This window comes from Balaenoptera physalus (genome assembly GCF_965194825.1).
Source record: "Balaenoptera physalus genome assembly, chromosome: X".
In the NCBI taxonomy this organism is placed as follows: domain Eukaryota; kingdom Metazoa; phylum Chordata; class Mammalia; order Artiodactyla; family Balaenopteridae; genus Balaenoptera; species Balaenoptera physalus.
This window is the reverse complement of record NC_138903.1, coordinates 17,515,841-17,542,456: the sequence shown is the minus strand read 5'-3', so window position 1 is coordinate 17,542,456 and position 26,616 is coordinate 17,515,841. Positions and strand designations below refer to the sequence as shown.

The following is a 26,616-nucleotide window of genomic DNA, read 5'->3' as shown; positions in this document are numbered from 1 at the left end:
CACACTCCATTGTTATACAGCAGAAACTAACACAACATTGTAAAGCAATTATACTGCAATACAGATGTTAAAAACAAAAGACGAAAAACACACTCCAGTCTATCCATTCAATGGAATACTACTCAGCAATAAAAAGGAATGAATACAGGCACCAACTTGGATGGATCACAAGGGCATTGTGCTTTGGGAATAAAGCCAATCTCAGATGTTATATACTGTATGATTCCATTTGTATTACATTTTCCAAATGACAAAATTACAGAGTTGGAGAACAGATTACTGGTTGCTGTGGGACAGTGACAGGGCGGGGAGAAGTCTGGTGGAACTATAAAAGGGTAACACAAGGGAGTTACTTTGTGGAGATGGAACAGTTCTGTATCTTGATTGTGATGGTGGTTACGCAAATCTATACGTTGGATCAAATTGTATAGAGTTACACACACACACACACACAAATCAGGGCATGCAAAAACGGATGAGAACTGAATAAGATGCATAGTGTAGTTATCAGTATTGTACCCATGTCAGTTTCTTCATTTTGATATTGTACTATAGTCATATAAGATACCATCACTGGAGGAAGCTGGGTAAAGGGTTCATGGGACTCTGTGCACTATTTTTGTAAGTTCCTGTGAGTAAATAATTATTTCAAAATAAAAAGTTAAAAAAATAATGCCACTGGGTTTCACCTTTGGTTGTACCTAAGTATCCACTGAGGAGCTTTATAAAATCCTGACATCCAGGCTGTGCCCCAGACCCACCTGTATCTCTGCTCGTGAGTCCCAGCATTGGTATGTTTTAGGATTCCTAACTCTTGTTCTTGTTTTCCATTAAATTAAAAACAAACAAACAGGGACTTCCCTGGTGGTCCAGTGGTTAAGACTTCGCCTTCCTATGCAGTGGGCGAGGGTTCCATCCCTGGTTGGGGAGCTAAGATCCCACATGCCTCGTGGCCAAAAAACATAAAATGGAAGCAATATTGTAACAAATTCAATAAAGACTTTAAAAATGGTCCACATTAACAAATCTTTAAATAAAAACAAACAAACAAACAACCATCCTCTTTTCCTTACGCCATAGTTCTCTAGCCTGTCCTGGGTGTTCCAGTCATCTCTCCCGTGGTCAGATTCTGTCATCTGCATTGTGTTGTGATGGGCACGGCTGGGATTTAGGGGAGCCCCGCCCACTGTGCAGGTACAGGGAGGTGTCACCATTTGACCTGTCTGTGGTTGGCCTGGAGACCGGCAGAGCCAATGAGAGAAGCAGAACGGGAGGAGAGAAGAGTGGAGGAGGAAAGAAGTGGGTGCAGGCGAGAGGAGGTGGAGGGCCTCGGAGACAGTGTTGATGAAAGGGCTTGGGTATAGGACACTGCCTGGCAGGTCTCCTGGGGCAAACTCCTCCTGGGACTGCTCTGACAGCCGTCCTGCTTTTGCCTCACGTTGAGGCTCCAGTGACGATCGTGAAATACAAATCTGATCACATCCCTTTCCCCAGGTACTGCACATACTTTAAAGATCCTTCCTTGGCCTTTCCCTTGGTTTAAGCTGGAGACTAAACTCTTGAACGTGGTCAGCCCGTGGGCTGCCGACCCCCACCTTTCTTTCTGGCCTTGTCTCCCGCCTCCCCTCCCTGCACCCCATTAATGCCTTCTCTGCCTGGGAAACCATCCTCAACCTCCTGACTCTTATAAATACCCGTTTTCTGTGAGCCTTTGTGGTGCGATATTTCTTTGCTCAGTAGCACTTGTCACTCTTGGGATTTAAAATCTGTTTTTGTGGCTATTTGACGATGTCCCTCTTCCCTGTTGGACTGAAGGTCCATGGCCTCTGTGCAGCATTGTGTCCTCGGTGCCTGGCGCACAGCAGTGCTTTTCCATGTTTGTTGAATGGGTGACTATCTTTGTTGCTTGTTTCCCCACACTTGTGGTTACTGGCACCGTTGGAAACTTAGCCCTTACTCTTTGCACAGTGGTGGCAGTGGCCACTTAAATAGCCCGTGGTCTTAAGTTGTGACTTCCAGAAGCGATATGGCCTGAGGATTGCCAAAGGAACTGATCCTCCTGGCCCCTGGGAAATGCAGCTGGGTCAAGCTCAGTGGTGGAGCTAGCAGTCGATTTGAAGATGGCATGCTGAGCAGCGGTCTCAGGCTTCCATGTTGAATTGATGTTTATGTTCTTTGTTTTTTTACCAGCTTAGACTTCATTGCCTGCTGACAAGATACCACATAGCCTTAAATTTGGGGGCTATAAGGATGTATGCAGAAATATAGAAAATACGTATGCTATGAGTGAAAAAGCAGGGTACATAATTGTATATGTAGCATGTTACCCAAACTACCAAAGTGTGTACAGGGGAAAAAAATGCTAAAATGTTAATAGTAGGGGTTTTGGTTTCTTTATTTCTCAGATTTTTAAAAGTTTATTTAAAATGGAAAATTATGTATTTTGATCTGATTTGTTTACTTCTCCTCAGGGATTGAGGTGCATTCATCCTTCAGCTTCTTGTGATTGGGGTAGCTCCCAGGTGTATGTTACTTTTTCTAAACTGCTGTTTTTTAAATCCCCCTAGTCTTCCAAGAGAATATCAGGTCAATGAAAGCAGCAAATGAGCTGGGTTAATGGACCCCTTGCTATGTAACTTGGTTTGAATTTTTATCAGGTCTGTAGGTATCTGAGTGTGCAGTGATAAAGCATCTTTATTTTATCACAGATGATGACTCAGAGCACTGGTTTTGGGTTCAGAGCTGAGCTCTCCCACCTTGGGCAAGTTATTTAAGCTTTCTGAGTTTCTTTCATTCATTTATCAAATGTTTATTGCGTGTTCACTGTGTTATAGGCACCAGGGAAGACACTGAACAAATCAGACAAAAATCCTTGCTCTTGTGTGACTTACATATAATGAATAAGTTATATAGTATTTGGAGGGAAAAAAAGCAGGGGAGGGGGAATATGAATGTTGGGAATGGGATTGCAGTTTGTGATAAGGAGGCCAGCAAAGGCCTCACTGAAAAGGTAACCTTTAAGTCAAGAGTTGAGGAAGTGAGGAGGGGAGCCCTGTGGGGATCTGTGGGAGAGCCTTTCAGGCAGAGGCAATAAATAGCACGTGCAAAGGCCCTGAGGAGGGAAAGTCCCTGGTGCATTGGAGAAACAACAGAGACCACTGTGCTGGAGGGGAGAAACCCAGGGGAGAGCAGCAGGGGATGGGCTTAGAGGTCACGGGGCCGCTGTAAGCCCTGGGACTCTGAGTGAGACGGGAAGTTTTCACGGCAGCAGTGGAGTGATGTGGCCGGGGATGCTCTCACTGGTTCCTTCTGGCTGCAGTGTTGAGAACAGACTGCAAGGGGCAAGGGTGGAATCAGGGAGGGCAGTTTGGAGGCCAATGCAGGAATCCAGGTGAGACCAGAGGAGAAGTGGTCAGATTCTGGATATTTCTGAAGTTAGAGCCCCCAGGATTTGCTGAGAAGGCTGGATGTGTATTGTGAGAGAGGGAGAGAGGAGAGAAGGGTGACCCTAAGGTTTTTGTACTGAGCCCTGGGAAGCAGATTGAGGAGGTGAGTCTGGATTTCAAGGGGCAGGGCCAGGCTAGAGATAGGAATTTGGGGGTCCTTCAAAGCCCAAACTGGACAAGGTCACCAGGGGCAAGAGTGTGGTCAGAGGAGAGAGGAGTCTTGGGTCCTGGATCCAGTGTTGAAAGTGAAACCAGCATTTAGACTGACAGGGAGTGGTCAGAAGGGGAGGAGAAGAGCCAGGCAAGTGAATGTTCTGGAAGGTAGGAGGAGAAGGTGCTCCAGGTCAGGGGGAGAGAGTGGTCACTTGGGCCCAGACCCTCTCCCCAGGTGGCTCCCAGCGTGGGGCATGAACTGCAGGGGGGGATCTGGGTGGGGGGAGGTGGCTGGGCCCAGATCGCTGCCCATGGCGAGCAGCGGAGCAGCCTCGGATGGTTCCTCTGCCTCTGAAACAGCTTCTTCTTCTTCTTCTTTTTTTTTTATAATTTTTTTTTGGCCGTGCTGCGCGGCATGTGGGATCTTAGTTTTCCAACCAGGGAACAAGCCCACGACCCCTGCAGTGGAAGCAAGGAGTCTTAACCACTAGACGGCCAGGGAAGTTCCTGAAGCAGCTTCCTCATCTGTGAAAGGAGACAGTTCAGATCCTGGTAGAGTTTTTGTAAGGGCTGCAGTTATTTTCTTACGTGCCAGGTACTGGGGAGCTCTGGGAACACAAGGATGAATAAATAATAATGTATGTTAAGTCCAGATACACATTATTAATATTGTTATTAATAATGATGAGCACCTGGTATAATGGGAGCTCAGGGTAGGGGCTTTCCCCCCCACCCTTCCAGAATGAGTCCAGGTTTGGGCATATAAATGAAAATTGCTACTATGCTTAACCGCAAAATATAACACTCTCCTATTATGTTCATGCATTTAAGTACAGAATGTCTCTAAGGTTTTAAAAAATCTGATCAGTAGTATTGGAGCTCTTAAACCACATTGTAAGAGTTAGAATTGAAAAAAAAATTAGGTTCACATGCCCGCCAAATGTACGAATTCTTCAGGCTGATAAATTCGAGGTGAAAAAAAAGTTGTCGTCTCCAAAAACAGGAAGCAGAACATTCCAAGTTTATAGCACAAAGTAAATTTGATGCATTGTATAAAATCTTTATTTAAGGAGCCCTTAAGGAATGTATGCCATCTTCCAAAGTTTATTGAAGAACATGAAATGGAATCAATCGTAGTCGTTTAAAATAAAAAGGGTAATTTTTAGAATAAAAGTTTTCATACGTGAACAAATTGCATGATAACTAAACTTCTCCGTTTTAGATTTTCAACTCGTCCATTCGACTTTTATTTGATGATGACCTTTTTAAAAAAATTATTTATTTATTTTGGCTGCATTGGGTCTTTTTGTTGCTGTGCATGGGCTTTCTCTAGTTGTGGTGAGCGGGGGCTACTCTTTGTTGTGGTGCGGTGGCTTCTCTTGTTGTGGAACATAGGCTATAGGTGTGCGGGCTTCAGTAGTTCTGGCACGCGGGCTCAGTAGTTGTGGCTCACGGGCTCTAGAGCAAAGGCTCAGTAGTTGTAGCACACAGACTTAGTTGCTCCGTGGCATGTGGGATCTTCCTGGACCAGGGATCGAACCCATGTCCCCTGCATTGGCAGGCGGATTCTTAACCACTGCTCCACCAGAGAAGTCCTGATGATGACCTTTTAAAAATCATATTTTCATTTAAGGTTTCTTTATATATATATATATAAAACGTCTGTAGCATGGGTAATATTGAAAAGCTGATCTTCCCCCTTCCCCACAATACATTGTGTGCTGGAAGAGAGCCTGTTGTGCCCTTGTCTTTCTACTAAGTCATTTCATTCAGCCTCTTCTGCTGTGATCTGTGAGCCTGGTCAGGTCAGCCACATTCAGCACGTCCTTACTGAGGTCTGTGCCCGGGACTCAGCGGGCTTTGACCTGGAGCAGTTTGTGCCCAGTGATCTAGAAGCCGGAGTCTGCATTTATTAGCCCCAAGACCTTGGGGAACCTGTTTAATCCCTATGCCCAGGTATCCATTTATTTCCTCCCGTGAAAAATGGGAAGGCCACAACGGTATACCTCTTTGTTAGTGTCCTTGGAAGGATGCATGAGATCACACGTGTAGGGCAACTCAGAGGAGTGTTTAATACTTATTAATCAGTCAACAAATATTAGCTATTAATAGACGTATTCAACCACTCTGAGAGACTGGAAAAATACAGAGATGGTGTTTGTCAGTTGGATGCTGTGGGCAGTGGTGCTGAGCTGGAGGTAGGGGTGCAGGTTTTCTTTGTGGTGGGGGAAGTAGAAGCCCTGGAAGATGGAAGGGCGGGGGAGCTGTGCAGGGAGGGCCACAGTCTGCGATGCCCTTCGTCCCAGTCAGCCTGGCAGGGAGCTTCTGAGCCAAGGCTGCCCAACGGAGGAGCAGAATGGGCAGAAACAGGCAGAAGTGGCCAGGCGCTGGCACTCCCCGCCTGCCCCCCAGGGCAGTGATTGGCAGGGGCTGCTGAGGGGAGCGCGACCTCAGCTTGAAAGCAACCTAGGATCTGGGGCAGATGCTGAAGACACGAGGTCTGTCCTGAAGGGACATGTGGGCAGCACACCTCAAGGGCTGCCCAGGAGATGTTTCGTTTCACTTTAGTTTCTTAACTCCCAAGGGGATTTGAAATAACGTGTTTCCCCCTGCCCCCAGGCTCAGGGGTAAATTTCATCATCTTTCTGCCACTGAGGAACATGAGACAAGAAGTTCTTGAGGGAGGTTCAGGGAGAGTAAAGGTGAAAATGTGAATGTCTCTTTAATATGTGGTCACTGCATACGTTAACACGAAAGCCACACACGGATGTATTTAGCTACTTGTGGAATGAGGTGCATGACGTTGGCCCCTTTTCGCCCTTCGCTGCCTGTTTTGCTCGTCATGAAGGAAGGAGTGTTTCATTTGTTGTCATCCTCCCTCTGGGACCACCAGGTTTTTCTCAAGAAAACCGACAAAGGGATGATATCCTGTGTCTGGGTGTCCGGGTGGAAAACAAAGAGGGCTGGCCTGCGTTTGTGAGCCGGGAGGTTATCCGAGCCAAACCACATCCTGCCCCGGCTTTCTTGAGGCAGGTGGTCCCAGATGGAGGCCCAGAGCGAGGAGCCGAGGAGCCGTGGACCTCGCTCCCCCGAGACACCTGGGACGCCGCTCCGTTCCCAGGTGGTGTGGGGACACTTTGACCTCTGTCTCCTCTTAGGCCCAGCCTTTCTTCGAAGGAGGCAGGACAGCTCATTGGTGGCCGTGCTGAAGCTCTCAGGGCTGTAATTTTCCTGGCTGTAAAACAAGGCCATGGTCAAGAGCTGAGATAACTAGTTTCAGTACAGTGGGGGGCCAGGTTACAATGAAAAAGGACCGGTTTTTGCACATCATGGAAGAAAAGAATAAATTCAGATTGTATTTAAAAGATTTACCATAGATGTGCATTTTAGTCATGACTATAATAAACTATAATTGGCATTGATGTGTTAAAACGTGAGTATGTTCTTAGCAAGGCCGTGCGTGTTTGGACAGCATCTCATTGTCTGCAGCGTGATGCCAGCTGCTGAAGGCTTCGGTTACTCAGGATTTGTTTTCTGACCACATACGATTCATAGTAAAGAAACGGCATCCAAATCAATAGTTTGGCAGATTATGGGCAAAAGATACATTATGAGTGTTTAACACCATAATTATTATCAAGTTAAAACTGCTAGACCTGTAGTCACACTGTAATATTGAGGCCTTCTGGGCACAAATAGAAAAGGAATCAGGTTTATTGCTGTCATTCTGTAACTGCTCACAGCTTGGCTTGTATTCAGTCTTTAACTATTCCTTTCAGTGGCAAAATCGTGAGTGTGTGCACAACTTTTTTCTCTCCGAATCTTGAAACTGGAATAATTGCCAACCTGACTACAAAAAAAGTACATCTGCCATATGAAAGTAGCTTCGGCTATTCTGTGTTAAATGAATAATTATGACATTAGGCTCTGGTGGCACATAATATGAATTTTGAAACACATTTGAACCTGGAGCATGTCAGGTTTGTGTGGTTTCAGCTGTTGAGATATTGCTTCTTTGTGCTTATTGATATTTTTTTTCAGGGAACACTCTGTTATTTGGTTCAAAATGTCACATGACAGATGATCTCTTTGGTACATATAATCCGTGCAATTATAGTGTGAGCTTCTCCTGTCAGTGGTGGTTAAAAATCCATATACCTTTCTTTTAGCCTCTGATATTTTTTATTCAATTTAACTCATCCTTTTTTTAGAGCTGGAATTTGAATGGGTTCCATTAACAGGTATTTTTTTAAAAAAATTTATCTTTATTTTTGGCTGCGTTGGGTCTTTGTTGCTGCGCGCGGGCTTTTCTCTAGTTGTGGCGAGCGGGGGCTTCTCTTGTTGCAGAGCACGGGCTCTAGGCACGCAGGCTTCAGTAGCTGTGGCACTCGGGCTCAGTAGTTGTGGCTCGCGGGCTCTAGAGCGCAGGCTCAGTAGTTGTGGCGCACGGACTTAGTTGCTCCGGGGCCTGTGGGATCTTCCCGGAGCAGGGCTCAAACCCGTGTCCCTTGCATTGGCAGGCGGATTCTTAACCACTGCGCCACCAGGGAAGCCCCATTAACAGGTATTTTAAGGTGACCATCAGTCTAGGGTGCTGCCAACTGTCAGCCGAACATCACCCCCAGCCCTCGAGCTGGAGGTGCAGTTTAATTTCAAGCCTGTTGCAATGCAGGGATGTAGCTGATGTGTAAACAGCTCTGGTAATGACATAGCACAGTTGGCAAGCGATGGTTCTCAGGCAGGGGAAAGTGTGTTATTTAGCTGTCTAACTGGTCACCCTGATTCCAGTTCTACCTGGGGTACATCTAACAGAGCCACACATGGTAATTAAAGCTACGGATTCATCATTGGTGGAGTCACCCCATTTAAGGCTCATTACAGGCAAACTTAGGCCTGTCTTCATTCATCATAATAAAAGCCAAACGCATCCACTTTACTAAAAATGATATTTCCTTTTTTTCCTTTTAATTGGCATGTACAAGTGAATACTAAAGCATAAAAATAATTAAAAGTCACCCTCTTTGCTAATGCAACGTACCGTAGGGCCCTTCTTCGCCTGTGCCAGGCATTTGCCATTCCCAGACTGCGTGGTCACGCAGGCTCCTCTCAGCCCTGTAACCCATCATGGGGTCTGTTGTGATGGCAGAGATTGGTAGGTTATTCATGTCTACCCACTTTTTCCCCCAGAGTGGCTAGAATGGTCGTAAGTATAGAGAAGAAGTGTGTTAAATATTCATCTAGTTTAATTGACTTTAATATACAATCCTTAAGATTAATCTGAAGTTTTGGAGTCATTAATGGTTCATTTATTTTCATAGCATATAATTTACTTGCTATTATCTAAGGTAGTGAATTATTTAAGTAAAAGGGAAAGTTCTTTGCATGAGATGGATCTTACCAAGCCATTGCTGCTTTCATTTATATGCGATTAACGGTTATATTAAATTAGGAATGCAGGTAAGGGGAGGCGTGGCAGTCCGAGATTTGCGATGTTAGCTTCCCACGTGTTGCCTGATATACTGCGGCCTGGGATCCAGCACTTGCTGAATGACCTATGGTCCACAGGCACATGCATTAGTAACTTCAAATTCCCATGAATATGAATAATAATGGTTGGCTATCAGTTTAAAGGACAGTGAACCAATTAACATGTAATATTGTCATGTACTTTGATTTATAAACATGCACAAATTGTTCTCTTTCAGGACATTAATTTTTCTATTTTAGTTTCTTGTTTTAGTTCTTTAACACTAAATTTTAATGGTATTGGGGTGATTTATATATTTTCATGACAGTTTCTGAAGTGTTGCCAAAAATGATGGTTGTTTTTTAAAATTCAGGTGATTTCTATATATTGTTGAACAAGAACCAGATGTTGTATACATATCTCAGTCTATTTATACAGTAGTGCTGTTTTCCACCGTGGCCACCCACACCTTGATCTTGAAATGTCACTGAAATATTAAAATAATAGAAGGACACGAGAATATAAACAACATCTACCTACCCACCACCTAGTTTTATCAAATGTTACCATTTTCTCATACTTACTTTTGATTCTTTAAAAACCAGTAAAGAGACTTCTGGTTTCAGCTCAGAGATGGAGAGAGCTGCAAAAACGTCCCTCCCACGCTTATAAGAAAAAATCTGGACAGACTAGAAATTAACAGAGAACTGAGTTCGCAGAGCAAACGGCCATTTCAAAATCTGGAGAGAGAGGGGGGCACTTTCTGAGACACAAGACTTTTGTTTACTAGAGACAGAAGCCACCAGACACCATAGCAGTAAGGTAGAAAGATGAAGCTAAAGTTTTGACAGATTGCCGGAGGCTGAGTGTGGGCTAGCTTGAGTGCGAAGCTCCTGGGGGCAGCACTGGGGTAGAAGGGGGTCCCACCCTTTTGCAGGCTTTCCCTCCAGGAACCCCACCTGGCTCTCACAGGGAAGACTGAGGAAAATCCAGAGAAAACTCACGGTGTGGGCTGGGGGTACTGGCTCAGGAGCCATTGAGAAATCCACTCAGACCCTTGTCCCTTAAGGAACAAAAGGCTTATTCTGCAGGGGGAAGGACATGGTCTGAGGGCACTTGTGAAATGCCATTGCAGCTGGGGGAAGGAATTCCACTCAGCCCCCAGCCCCCCACCTCACCTAAAAAAAGTCTTAATCTGCATGGAGAAGGGCGTCAAGGCTGTGGACTAAGAACGCTGGAGGGCACCCCCTGCAGCTGGGGAAAAGGGGTGGCGGAGCTCTGTCCCCGGAAGAGGGGCAGAAGCGCTTGTGAAGGCGAACCCTCACCTTCCAGACACAGGCCCAGGCCCCATGTGCACTCCAAAGACTGAGGCTTAGGATATTCGAGAACCCATTCCCAACCCCCCGCCCCCCCGCCGCCCCAAGCATGCTAACAAGCCTTCAGGAGTAACAACAGTGGATCATAGCAGGGAGAGCTGCTAGGGACAGGCTCTCTCTGGGGAGCAGTACAAAGGGAATCCCCAAAGCAAAGAGGGGGACCAAAAACAAGAAGATCACTAGAGGAATTTGAAGTTTCTGATGTCCATAGGAACAACACACGTCAACATAGCCCAACTGTTGACTAGATTAACATAAATCCCCACACTAAGGGCTCATTGACCTCAGTAGCTACTGCCCTATACAAAATGTCTGGCTTTCAACCAAAAAATTACAAGCATGCCAGAAGGCAAGAAAATGCAGTCTGAAGAGACAAAGCAATCATCAGAACCAGATGCAGATATGACACAGCTGTTGAAACTATCAAACACATGTATTACCTAGCTCTGTCCACTGAGTGCCCTCCATGTGCCAGGTGCCATTTTAGGAACGTGCTTCACAAGGTCTGTGCCCTTAGAGAGCGTACATTCTAACAGAGGAAAGAGAGCCTAACTGCAGACAAGCAAAAAAAAAAAAAAAAAAAAAAAACCAAACAAACCATAAACCGTGAAACATGCAACAAAGAAATACAGGAGGGGGAAAGGATAGTGTTGACTGACCGGTGTAGTGTGTTAGCTGTTTCAGCCAGAGTCATCAGAGAAGGCCTCTTGGGGGAGGTGACATTGTAGCTCACACCTGAGTGATGAGGAGGTTCCTGCCATTACTCGGGCCATCTAAGTCTAGAACACCCAGTGCAAAGGCCCTGAGGCATGAACAAGCTTGGATCCCCTCAGCTTTAGAAGGTCACAGCGCTAGGGAGATATTGCTGATGAGCGTGACCCTTGCAGCTGAGTCACTGTCAAGGCTAACCCAGGGAGGAAGTAGTGGGTGGGTTCCCTTCTGCTCACATTCTTCTTCTCTTTTTTAAACACAGACAGTAATTACTCCTCTCCCCTCCCCCCCCCCCATTTTGGGGGACGGGGAGAGCCTGTTATACCTTTTTTATAACCACTTCAGGACCTGGCACAGAGTGAAAAGGAATGTGAATTTGCTGTTGTGAGTAGAGGCCTTATTATTTATCCAGTAAGGGTGTATTACTTACTCCTCTCCTAATTGTAGGGAATGTGCATTAACTCAGCTAATCCTTACCCCAACCCCACCCCAGGTAGTGATTATTCCTGTCTTACAGACAGAAAACTGAAGCCCACAGAGGCTACCTGACTTGATGGAGATTGCAGCTGTATTATAGGTCAGCCTTGGTATCTGAACACCAGTAGCCCAACTTCGCATGATTGCCTCGTAAGAACTAACTGGAAGGATGGGTATTCTGAAAGTGAGCCTCTGGTGGGGAAAAAAAAAAAAGGAACACTATTGTTTAATTCTTAGGGTAACTCAGTTTACGTTAAAGTGTTGGCTAGTGAAACTGCCCAGGGAAGTGGATTTAATAAATACACTGAATGATCTATCATTTGTTCATTTGTTATGAGTGCTTAAAAACAGATGAAAATGGGTAGCTTAAACAGTTTCAACATCCCAATTCCCTCTGCTGTCTTACTACTACATATATTACTATGTAGTATTAATACTGTGAAGGCAGTTGTCTGGCATTTGCCTACCCAGAACGTTCTGGAAAGCAGCATTTGTGATCTCAGTAAGTGTTATGTCATTGGTACCAGTCTCCTGTTTTGTAGAATGCATTTTTCACCTGCTCAAATGCTTTTCATAATTTTTTCTATAATAATGCTTATCCACTGAGAATAAATAAGTCATAATATAAATAAACCATATTAAGTACACGATTTGAGGGGGAGAACTTTATATATTCATTGATTTCTTTCTTTCTTTCTTTTTTTTTTTGCCATTAGAGGAAAGAAAAAAAAACTTTCCCGCAAGCACCTCTCTTGTTACAACCAGAAGGTTACTCGTATTGGGTAATGAAACATTCGTTGAAGGAAATGCAATCTGGGTGGAGTGTTCTCTAACCAGTAGTAATAATTGAGCACCTCCTGTGTACATAGTTCTCTTATCTGTACCATTTATGGTACTACATACTGGGAGGGAAAAACAGCAAACTCTTATACAACATTTCTTTTTTTTTAACATCTTTATTGGTGTATAATTGCTTACAATGGTGTGTTAGTTTTTGCTTTATAACAAAGTGAATCAGCTATACATAAACATATATCCCCATATCCCCTCTCTCTTGCATCTCCCTCCCACCCTCCCTATCCCACCCCTCTAGGTGGTCACAAAGCACCGAGCTGATCTCCCTGTGCTATGCAGCTGCTTCCCACTAGTTATCTATTTTACATTTGGTAGTGTATATATGTCCATGCCACTCTCTCGCTTCGTCCCGGCTTACCCTTCCCCCTCCCCGTGTCCTCAAGTCCATTCTCTAGTAGGTCTGCTCTTATACAGCATTTCCCATGGACCAGAGAGGTTAAGTAACTTGCCCAGGGGAGAACAAATAGTCAATGCCAGAGCTGAATTTGAACCTGTTGGTGGTTTGACTCGAGTCCATGCTCTCTCGCTCCTGACTGTACTATGGTGCAGGGGTACAGGATTGTCTGGGTGGCCTTGGCTACATTAAAACAACAACAACAACAACAATGTGGAGCTTAATTAGCATGAGGGGTACCTGGTACCATAATCTGTCAGGTTCTAAGAACCTGCTAGAAATCTTTGCTGAGCTGGGTGTTAGGCTGCTGAGAGATTTTTTTTTTTTTAATACGCAGCTACATTCACTTGGAACCACGACTTCCTGTGAATGCCTTATGATGTTATTTGAACAAGAGAAATAAGCATATGAATTTTTTAAAAGTTTCTTGAAGTATATTGATTTTTAAGAATGGATGCAATTAATAGTTCTCATGAGTCCTAAGAATTATTCACCTTGGCGTGCTTTGGGTCCACGCAGAGCTCTTTAATACTCAAAGACTTTGCAGGTCCTGCTGCTGTGCCCTTGTAGGAATCGAATGTGGCTGGTAGCTTTAAACATGCGCAGTAATGTAAGTGTTGACGCTGCCAGCACAAATGGAAAAATGTATTGCTTTTATTGAAAAAACAGGCTGTGTCTAGTCTTTTGACTCCCTTTACATTTAATCTAATAGTTTCTGGGAGGGTGGGAGGGAGGGAGCCGGATTTGGCCCTTTTGTCGTTCATCAGTAAGATCCTGACAAACCGTGGGATGTGAATTCTGATGGTGACCTCCCACTGCTGCTTCTCTCACTTGTGAAGCGGAAACAAACAAAACAGCCTAGGAGATTGTGAAGCCAGGTGATGGTGTAGCCCAAGCTTCTCAAACTCTATCGTGCCTTCCAGCTTTCCGGATCCATCCTTTCCCATCTTATTAAAATGCAGATTTGGATTCAGGGGGTCTAGGCTGGGTGAATGGGGGAAGGCCGAGATTGATGCTTCTTTTAGTAGCAAGGGTGTAACTGACCCTTTTCACCCAGCCCTCTATTTTGGGGCTGTCTTGATCCCCTGAATCACCTGGGGGAGTTTGAACACCATGGATTCCCAGGCCACACACCAAACTGATTGGATTAGAGTCACAGGGGCTGAGGCTAGGCAGGTATTTAGGGAGAAAAAAAGCTACTGAAGTGATTTGGTAATAAATCTGTCACCTTTGTTTTTCTTTTGTGGGGGGAGAAGGGGGATAATGACAGCTTTGAAAACTTCACTGTTGGAATCAGATTGAGATGTTTAAAGACAAACTATCTGACATCCCAAGGGCTTCTTGTTTGATCTAAACTCTCTGAGAAAGCCCGCCCCACCCCGCCCCACCCCGCCCCACCCCGGCCCCGCCAAGGGAATTGACCAGTTCTTTAAGATTGTGCCCAGACTGGCTTAAATCAGGGAGCATAGAGAAAAAGGAGAGTACTTAATGGTTGGTTTGCTGACCTGCTTAGCATTAGATAATGTCTGTGAAGGCTCCCGGAGTGTGTCCAGGGAAGCTGGGGCCCAAATATGGGAAAGAGGAGTCATGATTATGAGGTAGGAGTTGAAATTACCATTGCGAATATTTGAAGTGTTGTTTCAGCTCTTTCCTTGCTCTCCTGTGTTGGAGTTTCATTTCTGGTGGTGTTCCGAGAGCGAGAGCCGGGACAAGCAGGAGGGCTGGGCCATATCTTTGTTGTGATGAAGCACCAACTCCACGGTGGGTTTCTGCAGGTTGTTCCTTTCACAGAGTGACTTTTTCTTTTTTGTGAACACCGAGACTCTCCAGGAACTGGCCTTTTAACATTTCTTAAATTTTGCTATTAATCTTTTCCCCTGAGAGCTGCAGGAAGATCAGACACCAGGTGGAGACGATCTTGCCAACATTCCTGCATCTATTGGGTCCTTTTTAAAATGTGTAGTCTTGCTTTAAAACCAAGTGTTTCCCATTCTTGTTGTGTTTGTGACTTTCGGTACCCCAGTTCCTTACCTTGTCTAAGGGTTAAAAAAAAATAAGGGACATTCCATAATCAGAAAAAAAAGTCGGACATTCCTGCTCTTCCTTTTCTTGAAAGCTTGTACACAGTGAGAGAGATGTTGTGCACTGTCACCATTACCTTCTGCATCAGGGAGCGTTTGAGCCGAGAAGCAGAAGTGCTCAGCATGGTCGGAGACAGGGATTTCTTACAGGGTGGCATGTACATGTTGTGGTCCCCTGTGTCCCTTTCTGAGCCTGAAGTCGCTCTAGGAAAGTGGGTGTGGGTGGGAGCCAGGACACTCGGGACCTACCTCTGGCTCTCCCACCCCCAACGTCAATGACACAAGGGACCTATAGGAGAAGCTGGTGTCCTTCCCCAAAGAGAAAGCTCAGACCAGTTCAGTGGGTGTCCATCAAGTGTCTGTCATGTCTGGAGTGCTGTTCTAGGCCCTGGAGTCTAGCCTGGTGGGAGAGATAGACCCAGAAACATACTTTTTCACCCATTGTGACAAGCAGTCAGTCTGCTCAGGGAACCCAAAGGGAGGGGACCTAAGAGCCGGGGTACGATAGGAAGGACTAGATCGGGTGAAGAGGATAGCTAGAGCGAGCGAGGAAGCAGGTGCCTTGTGAGCAGAGGCAGAGGGGAAACAATTTGATGAGTTTCTGGAAGTGAGCCTCGCCAGCGAGTAAAATGGGAAGTGGGGAAAGTGAGGTCGGGAGGTGACAGGGACCTTGCGTCCCTTTGTAAGGAACTTGGATTCTATGGGGAATCAGGAAGCACTGAAGGAAGGATTTTAAGCAGGGGCGTGCTGCCGTCAGGTGTGGATGGAGGAAAAGTCTCTTCAACCTGTGACTTCTCCTGAATGAGCATCTGCTCCCATGTAGCTTTTTTTTAAAATAAATTTATTTATTTATTATATTTATTTTTGGCTGCGTTGGGTCTTCGTTGCTGCGCGCGGGCTTTCTGTAGTTGCGGCGAGCGGGGGCTACTCTTCGTTGCGGTGCGCGGGCCTCTCATTGCGGTGTCTTCTCTTGTTGCGGAGCACGGGCTCTAGGCGTACGGGCTTCAGTAGTTGTGGCATGTGGGCTTCAGTAGTTGTGGCTCGTGGGCTCTAGAGTGCAGGCTCAGTAGTTGTGGCGCACGGGCTTAGTTGCTCCGCGGCATGTGGGATCTTCCCGGACCAGGGCTCGAACCCGTGTCCCCTGCGTTGGCAGGCGGATTCTTAACCACTGTGCCACCAGGGAAGCCCCCCCTTTTTTTTAAACAGCTCTATTGAGATCTAATTTATATACTGTAAAATTTACCCATTAGAAGTGTCCCATTCAGTGGTTTTTAGTATATTTACGGAGTTGTGTAACCATCACCACAATCTAACTTTTGAACTTGTCCATCACCCCCAAAGGAAACCTTGTGCCCATTTGCAGTCACTCCCATTTCCACACCCAGCCCTAGGCAACCACTCATGTTTGTAATTTCTTCCTTTTCTTTAACATTAAGCGGAATGTTTTCCGTGAGTGTTTTATTAACTTTAGAGGAGTCTCTTTTGCCACATTACAAACTCTTGCTCTTGGCTCCCCAGACCGTTCCTGTCAGCAGTGCTTTAGATCACATGTAACAGAAACCTCTCTGGGACTGGATTAAACATGGATATTTGTTATCTCAGTAATCGGGAGGCTACAGGTAGGGTGGACCCTGAGGGCAGTGTGATCAGCTGCTTAATGTGACATCATAGACCTGTGTTCTTGCTGTCTCTCCGCCATGGTATCGGTCTGGCAGTAGTTTCACCCAAGGGCTGGTTTCTCTGTGGTTGTCAGGCAGTTGTAGGATGGCATCCTTTGGCAGCGGGGCCCTCTGCTTCCTTGTTCATAGCTGGTATGTAGGAGGAGCCCTTTCCTGCAGTCTGATTGGGTGAGCTTAGTTCCTGTTGCCCACCCTGAACCAATAATTGGCTTACAATTAATTAGGCTGCCACTCTGGAGCTGGGAATGGGCTCTATGGGGGATAGGTGGGCACCTGTGACCAAGAGTGGACTCTGCTGGGTAGGCTTGTGAGTAATGGTACCTGAGCATTTTTGAAGCTGACCCTAGCCTTACGTCTCTGTGAAAAGTGTCATCAATTCAGATCTCACCAGTTCAGGAGTTCATCACCGTCTGGTCAGGGAGTGCTCTGAAGTTTACCTTTGGATGATGTAATAGTGTGGGCAGTAGTGGGAATGGTGGTAACATTAACTTATGTGGGATATTAATGATTTAAGTCTCTTTAGAAAAACCTGTTTGCTTTAGGATAGAAATGTTTAAATGTCACTAGTAGTAAATAATAGAACATCATTCTTATCTAGTTATTAAGTTAGCCCCTTGGAATCTCTCCTGGAGGAAAAAAAATAAAATCCTGTCCTGAATATGTCAGTTTTCGAGTTACTATATGAACTTGGAATTAACAAAAATTGACTTTCTTTCAAGTATAATTCACACTTCACTAAGCCAAATAGACATTCTGCCAGTTATCTGGACTTTATTAAACTTTGCTTTATATGTAGTAGAAAAATCAAGGTAGGCCTCTGCTTTGCACAGTCATTTATTTGATTATGAGCTGTATTTTCAAGTCTGTTTTGGAGTGAGGTTTGTCCTCATGTAAGTACTGAGCGTTTGCTGGTGCAGCTCTTAATGGTGAGAACGGATGTTGAAGAAAGCAAACACCATATGCCCTTTGTTTCCCGTGCATGTCCCCTCCTGGAGGCTGGGTGGAGTGTTTCAGCTGTCTCGAATAATCTCCATTTTGCTGTGACTGCAGACTTTGTGGTTCTCCAGCTCTCCTCTCTGATGTTAGTTACAACTTCTTCCTAATTAGGTGGCTCTTTTTCCTCGTTCTCCCCGGGGTCATAAAGGTTCCACACTCTCAAGTGCCAGAGACTGGATTCATTTTGAAAAAAAACGCATTTCACTCGATTTGTGACAGAAATAAGCGCAGAGAGAGGAAAGAAAAAAAAACCCACCCAGTGTGAATGTGTAGCGGGAGGGGCGGGTGGGCTGGGTACGGGACAGGATGCTTAGAATAATTCTGCTGCCAAGTGAATCACAGAGACTTGCAGTTCTCGGCGAGCAGGGAACACACACTCCTGCCCAGAGTTCAGACACAGGCAGCCTGCTCTCACCATTTCATACTCCGCGGTATGGAGCTTTCCGCAGCCAAAGCCCCGAGTGCTGCCGATGCATCTGAGATTGTAAGTAGGCCATACATCTGTTTCGATTGTTATTATGTCTGCCTCTTTTGTAGCCTGTTGCCCGACTGCTTCGTAGGCCGGGAGGGAGGCACGATGGGGAATTTGGTCCTGGCTCAGTCCTTCCGAGATGGTGAGCAACACCGTGTTCCATTTGGACCCGGGTGTTTCAGTTTTCTTGCTTGCGGAGGAAGGGAATTTCTTTCCCCAAGCCCTCCTCAGTGACAGAAGTGGCTTTTGGCTGAGCCCCTTTGGTAGCGGCACCTATAAAGATTTGGAACAGGCCTGTCATCTGGCGGGATGGCTCTTTCCTTCTCCTGACCGCTATCAATGAGTTTTTTCCAGGGGACACGGCACACGAGACAACCCCAGTCAGCCAAGCCCACCCCCGAGTCCCCACGCCTGCAGGTGGCCCTTTCACGGGTGAAGTGTCCCTGTGAAGGGTTGGGAGCAGGTAACATTTCTGAGGCAGCTGACAGAGTTGGGAGGCTGGGATGAAGCCAGGTGTGGAATCCAGCTTTCCTGTGGTGGGAAGGAGTAAGGGGGCAGGAGAGGAGAATGACAGGGAGGCAGGACAGAAAGTTAGATCGGGGTCTTTTCATACCACTGGCCTGTTGCTCGATGCCAGCCCAGGTGGTAGGCAAGGCTCAAATCCTCACTCAGCTAACTGTAGCCTGGGGCCAGTAACAAAAATCTCTCCTGGTCTTACTTTTCTCATTTGAAAATTGTGATCACTGCACTTCATGGGATTGCTGTATTATTTGGAGTGATGAGTGTGAAAGCACCTGGCACTTGGTCAGCACTCCCTAAGCGATGTATTTTGCCCTCCTTTACCCCTTTTCCTTCCTCAGTGAGATATTAGACCATCAGTGCAAGCAGTGTGCTGGGCTCTGAAATGCCACCCATGTTGCTGTCCCCAGCTTGTTTGGGGGCAGCCTTTGTGGATGTCGAGTTCTCTTGGTTGGTGTCATAGGTTTATCTTGAGGTCGGCCAGTTGGCCTGGTTGCCCTTTTATTCATGGGTACATGACTCCCCAGAACAAGGAGGTGTCGGGGAGAAGGTGTGAGTGGGTCACGCTCATGTCTCACAGATCTATTTGCCTTAGAGATCATGGGGACTGGGGAGGCTGTGCTGTGAGTCCTAGAAGGAGAGTGATCATTCAGAAGAGCCATTTCTGGTTCAGCTTTGAATTTCCACGTTATCAATACCTATGTTCAGCCGGCGCAAGGGAGAAGAAAAAGAAAAGATAAACCTTGAAGAACGCTGCTCAGCAATTTATCTGATTTCTGATTCCGAAGTAGGTGTAGAGCTACTTTGTGATGACTTTACGTCCAGTTGTTTCAGTCATCCTGTTCGTGGATTCAGGCAACCTCCATGCACATGGGTCAATTCCCAGCTGCCTTCCCACCATTATGTGTGTTTGCTTGTTTAGGGGGATTTTCTAGAGCCTGTCTTGTTAATTAGTTTCACCATGTGCTTTATATTTGCTGACTGTGAGTTAATTGCTAATAATAGTGTTCCCTTGTCAGTTACAAGTTCTCCCACCCCTTTGCCCCCATTGAATTCCATGTATTTCATCTCATATTTAGGCTAAAACAGTTTGTCTCTAACTGGCAAGACTCCTTAATAACTGTACCCATGAGCTCTAACACAGTGATAATTTTTATCGTTGATTTTGGAGACATTGTATCATCTGTACACTTTGTGTGCAATGATTTAAGAGTGCCTTTTTTTCCTTAATCAACATCAAAGTCATGTATCACAATGTACCAACCTTCAGTAGCTCTCTGTTGCTCTTCATTGGAATCCACCTTCTTGCCTACCGCCGGCTGTGCCTTGTATGATCTGGCCCGTGCCTATCTTTCCAGCCTCGTCGTGGTCACCCTCCCACTTGGCCACTTCCTTCTACCATACCACCGCCCTGGCCACCCCGGCACCTGCTGAGCCCCTTCCTGCTGCTGGGCCCAGGCACTTGAGGTGCTCTCTTGCTTGGCTGGCTCTTGCTCTGCTTTCAGGTGTTACTCAGAGAAGCCCTCCTGAGCCATCTTATCTAAAGGGACTTCCTCCATCTTCAGTTTCCTTCTCCCTTCCCGGCACATCACCACATCTATTTCTTGCAGGGCGCTTACATCACAGCCTGTAAATCCCTTGTTGCCTCATTGATTTACTTGGCACTTGCTGTCTCCTTCACTGGAATTTCAGCCCTGGTGCGGGCAGAGGCCTTGTCTGTCTTATTCCACTGTATCCCCGGCGCCTAACTCAGTTCTAGACACATAGTAGATGCTCAACAAATATTTGTTGAATGAATAGAGGCTTTGGATGACTGATACAGTGGATGCCTTTTAAGTAGTGTGCGACTGCAAGCTGATAAAGTTAGTTCCCTCTTTTCTGTGCCAGACCCTCCCCACCCCATGTGCCTCCGTCACTGCTCTGGCACGTTGGGAGCACTCCAGACCCCAGGGCCCCGCTTCCCTCTCCTGGCAAACCCATGGCTGGTATCAGGAGTCACCCTCTGTTTTAAGCATCACTTTTTTTCTCAAAATGAAAACCACCCGTCTTCAAAGTGATTTGCTTAAAACAAATGCGTATTTCTTTACCAAGGCCTTCCTCCCCTTCTGCCTTTCCCCACCTCCTGCCAAGAATAATGGGAAAACACTCTTATCTTGGAAAGTGATTTTTCCCTCTGGTCAGAATCCAAAGCTGGATGATTTATCAGCCAGTGTGCTGGGCAATAGCTTCCCCACCCTGCGGCTCTCAAATGGTGATGATTTGTTCTCCTGAGAGGCTTGAAGGGGTCCTGTGATGGGGGCTTGGCGTTGACAGTGCCCATCTTTGTATATTTCCTTTAAACGTCCTTCCGGAACCTAGCCCAGGGCACCATGTAAATGGCGGCAGGGGTGGGGATGGTGTCTAAGTGCTTTCTGGTGGACTGTTTGCCAGCTCATTGATTCCTTAACACCAACTCCGGGAAGTAAATAGTATTACCTCCATTTTAGAGGTGGTGAGATAGAGGCTCACAGAGGTTAGGTAGGTCATAACCAGCCAGAATCAGAACCCAGGTCTCTCTGGCTTCCAAATCCACGTATTATTTGTTGGTGTACTCAGTGTTCCTTAGGCTTTTTTTTTTTTTTTCCTCACTGCGCGGCTTGCGGGATCTTAGTTACCCAGCCAGGGATTGAACCCAGGCCCTCGGCAATGAAAGCGTGGAGTCCTAACCACTGGACCACCAGGGAATTCCCTCTTAGGCTTTTTTTTTAATATAAATTTATTTATTTATTTTTGGCTACATTGGGTCTTCGTTGCTGTGCCGTGGGCTTTTCTCTAGTTGCGGCGAGCGGGGGCTACTCTTTGTTGCAGAGCACGGGCTCTAGGTGCCTGGGCTTCAGCAGTTGTGGCTCGTGGGCTCTAGAGCACAGGCTCAGTAGTTGTGGCGCACGGGCTTAGTTGCTCCGCGGCATGTGGGATCTTCCCAGATCAGGGCTGAAACCCGTGTCTCCTGCATTGGCAGGCGGATTCTTAACTACTGCGCCACCAGGGAAGCCCCAAGGCTTTTTTTTTTTTTTGACTATGTCTTACAGTTAAAAAACAGTCTGGCAACTTAGCATACATGTGCACATACAGTACACATGTGCATATATGTACGCATACATGTAGCTGCAAAACACTTCCTGAAGCAGTAGTTGCCTTCACTGTGTGTGATGCACTCTTTCATTCTCTGTTCTTTTCAAAGAATGCTGGTCAGCATATAGCAGGATTCCCTTCTTTTTAAAGGCTGAATAATATTTCATTGTATATATATGCCATGGTTTCTTTATCCATTCATCCATCAATGGATGGATGTTGTTTCCATACCTTGGTTGCCAGGGGCTGGGAGGAGAGGGAAATGGGGAGTTGCCGTTCAGTGGGTATAAAGTTCCAGTTATGCAAGATGAATGTGCTGTAAAGTTCTGCTGTGCAGCAGTACTGTGTTGTGCACTTAAGTTTTAAGAAGGTAGGCTCAAGTGAAGTGTTCTTACCCCCCCTCACACACACACAAAATGCTGGTGAGGACCTTCTAAAATTTTTTTTTTTGAACTCAACTGTTTTTATTTCACTCCTTTTTTAAAAAAATTTTTTGGAGTATAGTTGCTTTACAATACTGTGTTAGTTTCTACTATACAGCAAAGTGAATCAGCTATACGTATACATATATCCCCTCTTTTTTGGACTTCCTTCTCATTTAGGTCACCACAGAGCACTGAGTAGAGTTCCCTGTGCTATACAGCAGGTTCTCATTAGTTATCTATTTTATACATAGAGTCAATAGTGTATAGATGTCAATCCCAATCTCCCAATTCATCCCAACCCCTCTTTCCCCCTTGGTATCCATACGTTTGTTCTCTACATAATACAAGCCACAGGCTGGGAGAAAATATTTTCAAAAACACATTGATAAAGGACTCGTGTCTAAAATATTAAAAAGAACACTTAAAACTTAGAAATAAGAATACATATATCCCAATTAAAAATAATACCTGAACAACACTTCACCTCTGCTTATGAGGTTACAGAGCAACCATAATTTTCATTCATTGCTTATGGGAGTGCAAAATGGTACAGCCACTTTGGAAGACAGTTCGGCAGTTTCCTAAAAAGTTAACATACTCTTATAAAGCTAAATGTATATGACTTAGTACTTATGCACCTAGATATTTCCCCAACTGATTTGAAAACTTAGGTTGATGCAAAAACATGTACATGAATGTATAGTAACTTTATTCATAATAGCCAGAAACTGGAAAAAACCAAGATGCCCCTCAGTAGGTGAATAGATGAACAAACTATAGTACATTCATTGGAATATTATTTAGCTATAAAAAGAAATTAGCTACTGAGCTATGGAAAGGTCTGGATGTATCTTTCATACATATTGCTAAGTGGAAAACGCCAGTATGAAAAGGCACAATAATGTATGACCCCACATTATAGGAAATTCTGGAAAAGGCAAAACTGTAGAGGCAGTGAAAAGATCAGTGGTTGCTAGGGGTTTAGGGAATAGAAGGAGAGTTGACTAGCTGAAACACAGGTAATTTTTAGGGTGGTCAAAATATTCTGTATAATACTTCGATGCTAGATACATGACATGCATTTGTGAAAGCCCAGAGTAGTTTGCAGAACAAAGAGTAAATATTAATGTATGCAAACTTTAAAAATCATTTAAGTAGTTGAGTGATCCTAGGAAGGAATGCATACTGTGACAAGCTAGTCTAGTTGTTTTTTTTTTTTTTTTTTGGCTGCGTTGGATCTTTGTTGCTGTGTGCGGGCTTTCTCTAGTTGTGGCGAGCGGGGGCTACTCTTCGTTGCGGTGCGCGGGCTTCTCATTGCGGTGGCTTCTCTTGTCGGGGAGCGCGGGCTTTAGTAGTTGTGGCTCACAGGCTCTAGAGCGCAGGCTCAGTAGTTGTGGCGCACGGGCTTAGTTGCTCCGCGGCATGTGGGATCTTCCCGGACCAGGGCTCGAACCCGTGTCCCCTGCATTGGCAGGTAGATTCTTAACCACTACACCGCCAGGGAAGCCCTAGTTGTTTTATAATTGCATAAAACAATCTTAGTGAAGGGGATGGGGGTAAAGCGTGGCCCTAAATGACTTTGGAAATGAGTAGAATCTGTAAGAGTAAAGGCAAAAGAAACTGCACATAAGTGCTGTACTTTAGTTGATGAAGCTGTTTCCCCTGGGGGTACAGGTTAGAAATTCTGATACTGTTATACATCTGTACTGGAATTTAACAATTAAGTAAATGAATGGCAGATGGGAGAGCCAAGTTTCTCACTGACTGGACGGGAGGTTATAGAAGTGAATAGGCTAGAATGATTCTTGGGGTAATGATTTATAGTTGAAGACATTAATTTGAACTCATGTTTAGCTGAAAATAGATTCAGATGATTTCATATATTAAGTATTTATAGATATATGTATATATACAGGTTAGTACACACATGTACTAACATGCTTCATATTCTAGCAGCTGACAGGACCTAGAAGAAGTGAATCTCCAGTAGCAAAAGCACACCTAGCAGTCAGATTTAGGTTTCTAAAAACATCCTCTAGCAAAGTAACCAAGGCTCCTTGGAAAAATGATTCCAGGACTGAAGCAGGAAATATACAAGATGAGACAGAGCATCTTGTAGTGCCAGAAAGTGATTTTTAAAAAGTCTACATTGAGGGAGGTATGTCAAAGGGACAAATTAGCCAACTGAAGAGGTCCCAGTGGCCAAAGCTGAAATACTTTGAATAACAAAGTAAATTAGTATTGGATTAAAACCTAAAGTATAAAGTAAATTTCCATGAGTCCATATTGATGGAAAGAAGATTGAATAAGTAAATAAATGGGGCAAATAAACAAATACCCCTTGCCAAAGAATTCCAAATAATTTATGTAGATACTTTGACCTCAAGGAGAGAGAGCCTAAATCCCCATTCCTTAAGTCTAGGTTATGCATAATGACTTCCTTTTAAATTATAGAAGAAAGGAAACAAGAATAACTTCATAGTGGAGAAATCTGACAACCACTATCTCAGTCAGGTGATGGAAGTCAATATCAATGTCATGTTGATAATATGTACCCTTGACATGATGTGTTGACTATGGCGCTTTACCTCTGCAGTCTTCTGCCCAAAATACATAACTCAATCTAACCACTGGGAAAACACCAGACAAATCCCAAAAGAGGAAGTGACACAGAATACATAACCATTACCCCTTAAAACTTTCAGGGTCATCAAAAACAAGGAAAGTCTGAAAAACGATCACAGACAGAAGTATCCTAAAGAGATATGACACTAAACATAATGTGGACCTTCTAAATTGATTGCATGGCCCAGTAATTGACAGCAACCGGAACTCTTTTGGAAACAGCTTGACAAACACTAGTGTAGGTGATATGTAATATATGCTTACTTTACATAGAGCTTTACACGATGTAAGCTACTTTCTAAAATGTCTGTGGAAGTATAACATACATATATAAAATACACATGAGAGTAAGCTTGTTGAAGTTTTGCAAACTGAACATATCTGTGTAACCATGAAATCAAAACACACACCACTGATTTAAGCTTCTTTGAATCAAGACAGGCAGGCATGGAGTACAACAGAAACAGATATGCCCACGATTTGTTCTGAATTATGCACATCCAGCTTACTTGATAGAATTTCTCTTTTTAGATCGATATTTTGTGTTTCCAGTGATGGGGCCTGACTGGTATTTTAGATCTAACAACCACCCAAGGAATGGAACAAGGCTTCTGTAAGGGCTGTCAGAAATGGGCAGAAAAGGAGGCTGGCTGAGCATGGGCCTGGCAAAATATGAACAACGAGGAGGAGGGGGAAAGGGCCAGGCCCCGAAGTTGGATATGGAAACATTCAGGTGTGAGGATTTATGGTGATAGTAATTGAGACCAATTTTACTGAAATTTGGGGGAGGGGTGTGAATGGGAAGGAGGGAAGGGAACTTGTAATTAGAGTCCCAGGCCCCTAGAAGCCAATGAACTTTTGTGTGAAATAAGGAACATCTACCTCTCATGGGGGGTATTAACTTTTAGAGAAAATTGTTTTAGCACACTGAAGCAAACTGCTTAATTCTTGGCGAAAGACATAAATGCATCTCAATACAAACGCAAGCTAGAGTAACTCAGCTTTCGTAACATGTGTGTTCTGCAAGGCTGTCTAGGTGGACAAATTGTACACAGTTCGTTGTAATGGGATGTCCGCAGAAATGAAAGAGAGCATTTACTGGGCTTTTAAACATTACATGCTGTTACAAAATTTGAGTAATCAATGCCCTTGGTGAAATGAAATGATAGTGAATTTTGTCAAACTGCAGAAGCATCCCTGAATCAGGGACTTTGGGATAATAATAAAATCCTTTAGTCATTGTGGACTAGATAAGCTCTTGACCTGTGGTGCTCACTGTGGGTTGGTGCTTAATTCTGCATGTGTCATGACTGTGTTTGTGCAAGAAAAGTCCTGGGACTGTAACACACACACACTGTGGCCCAAGAGGAGGCACCCTGCTGGGGATAGGGAGTGGCTGTATTGGGACTTCCCTGGTGGTGCAGTGGTTAAGAATCCGCCTGCCAATGCAGGGGACACGGGTTCGAGCCCTGGTCCTGGAAGATCCCACATGCCGCGGAGCAGCTAAGCCCGTGCGCCACAACTGCTGAGCCTGTGCTCTAGAGCCCGCGAGCCACAACTACTGAAGCCCGCGTGCCTAGAGCCCGTGCTCCGCAACAAGAGAAGCCACCGCAATGAGAAGTCCGCACACCGCAATGAAGAGTAGCCCCCGCTCGCCGCAACTAGAGGAAGCCTGCACACAGCAACGGAGACCCAATGCAGCCAAAAATAAACAAATAAATAAATTTATTAAAAAAAATAAAAAAGAATGACTTACTGTTCCTTTCTTGGAGCGGAGCGTCATGCCAGGGCACTTAGTACTTGCTGGATGAATGGAGGGAGAAAGGAAA

At 45.1% G+C, this 26,616-nt stretch overlaps 1 protein-coding gene across 7 annotated transcripts in view; it reads left to right on the top strand.

The window, feature by feature from the left end:
- The window catches only part of SH3KBP1 (SH3 domain containing kinase binding protein 1), a 337,837-nt gene that overhangs the window by 63,438 nt on the left and 247,783 nt on the right, over positions 1-26,616 (top strand). The window contains exon 1 of one of the 7 annotated variants that reach the window (XM_082447087.1): positions 17,993-18,119. The exons of 5 other annotated variants lie outside the window; for them this stretch is intronic. In XM_082447087.1, coding sequence (XP_082303213.1) covers positions 18,069-18,119 — 51 coding nt within the window. In that variant the 5' untranslated portion in view covers positions 17,993-18,068. Of the gene's footprint in view, positions 1-17,992; positions 18,120-26,616 lie in introns of those variants that run through there. One more of the 7 variants, XM_082447091.1, reaches the window with a different exon arrangement.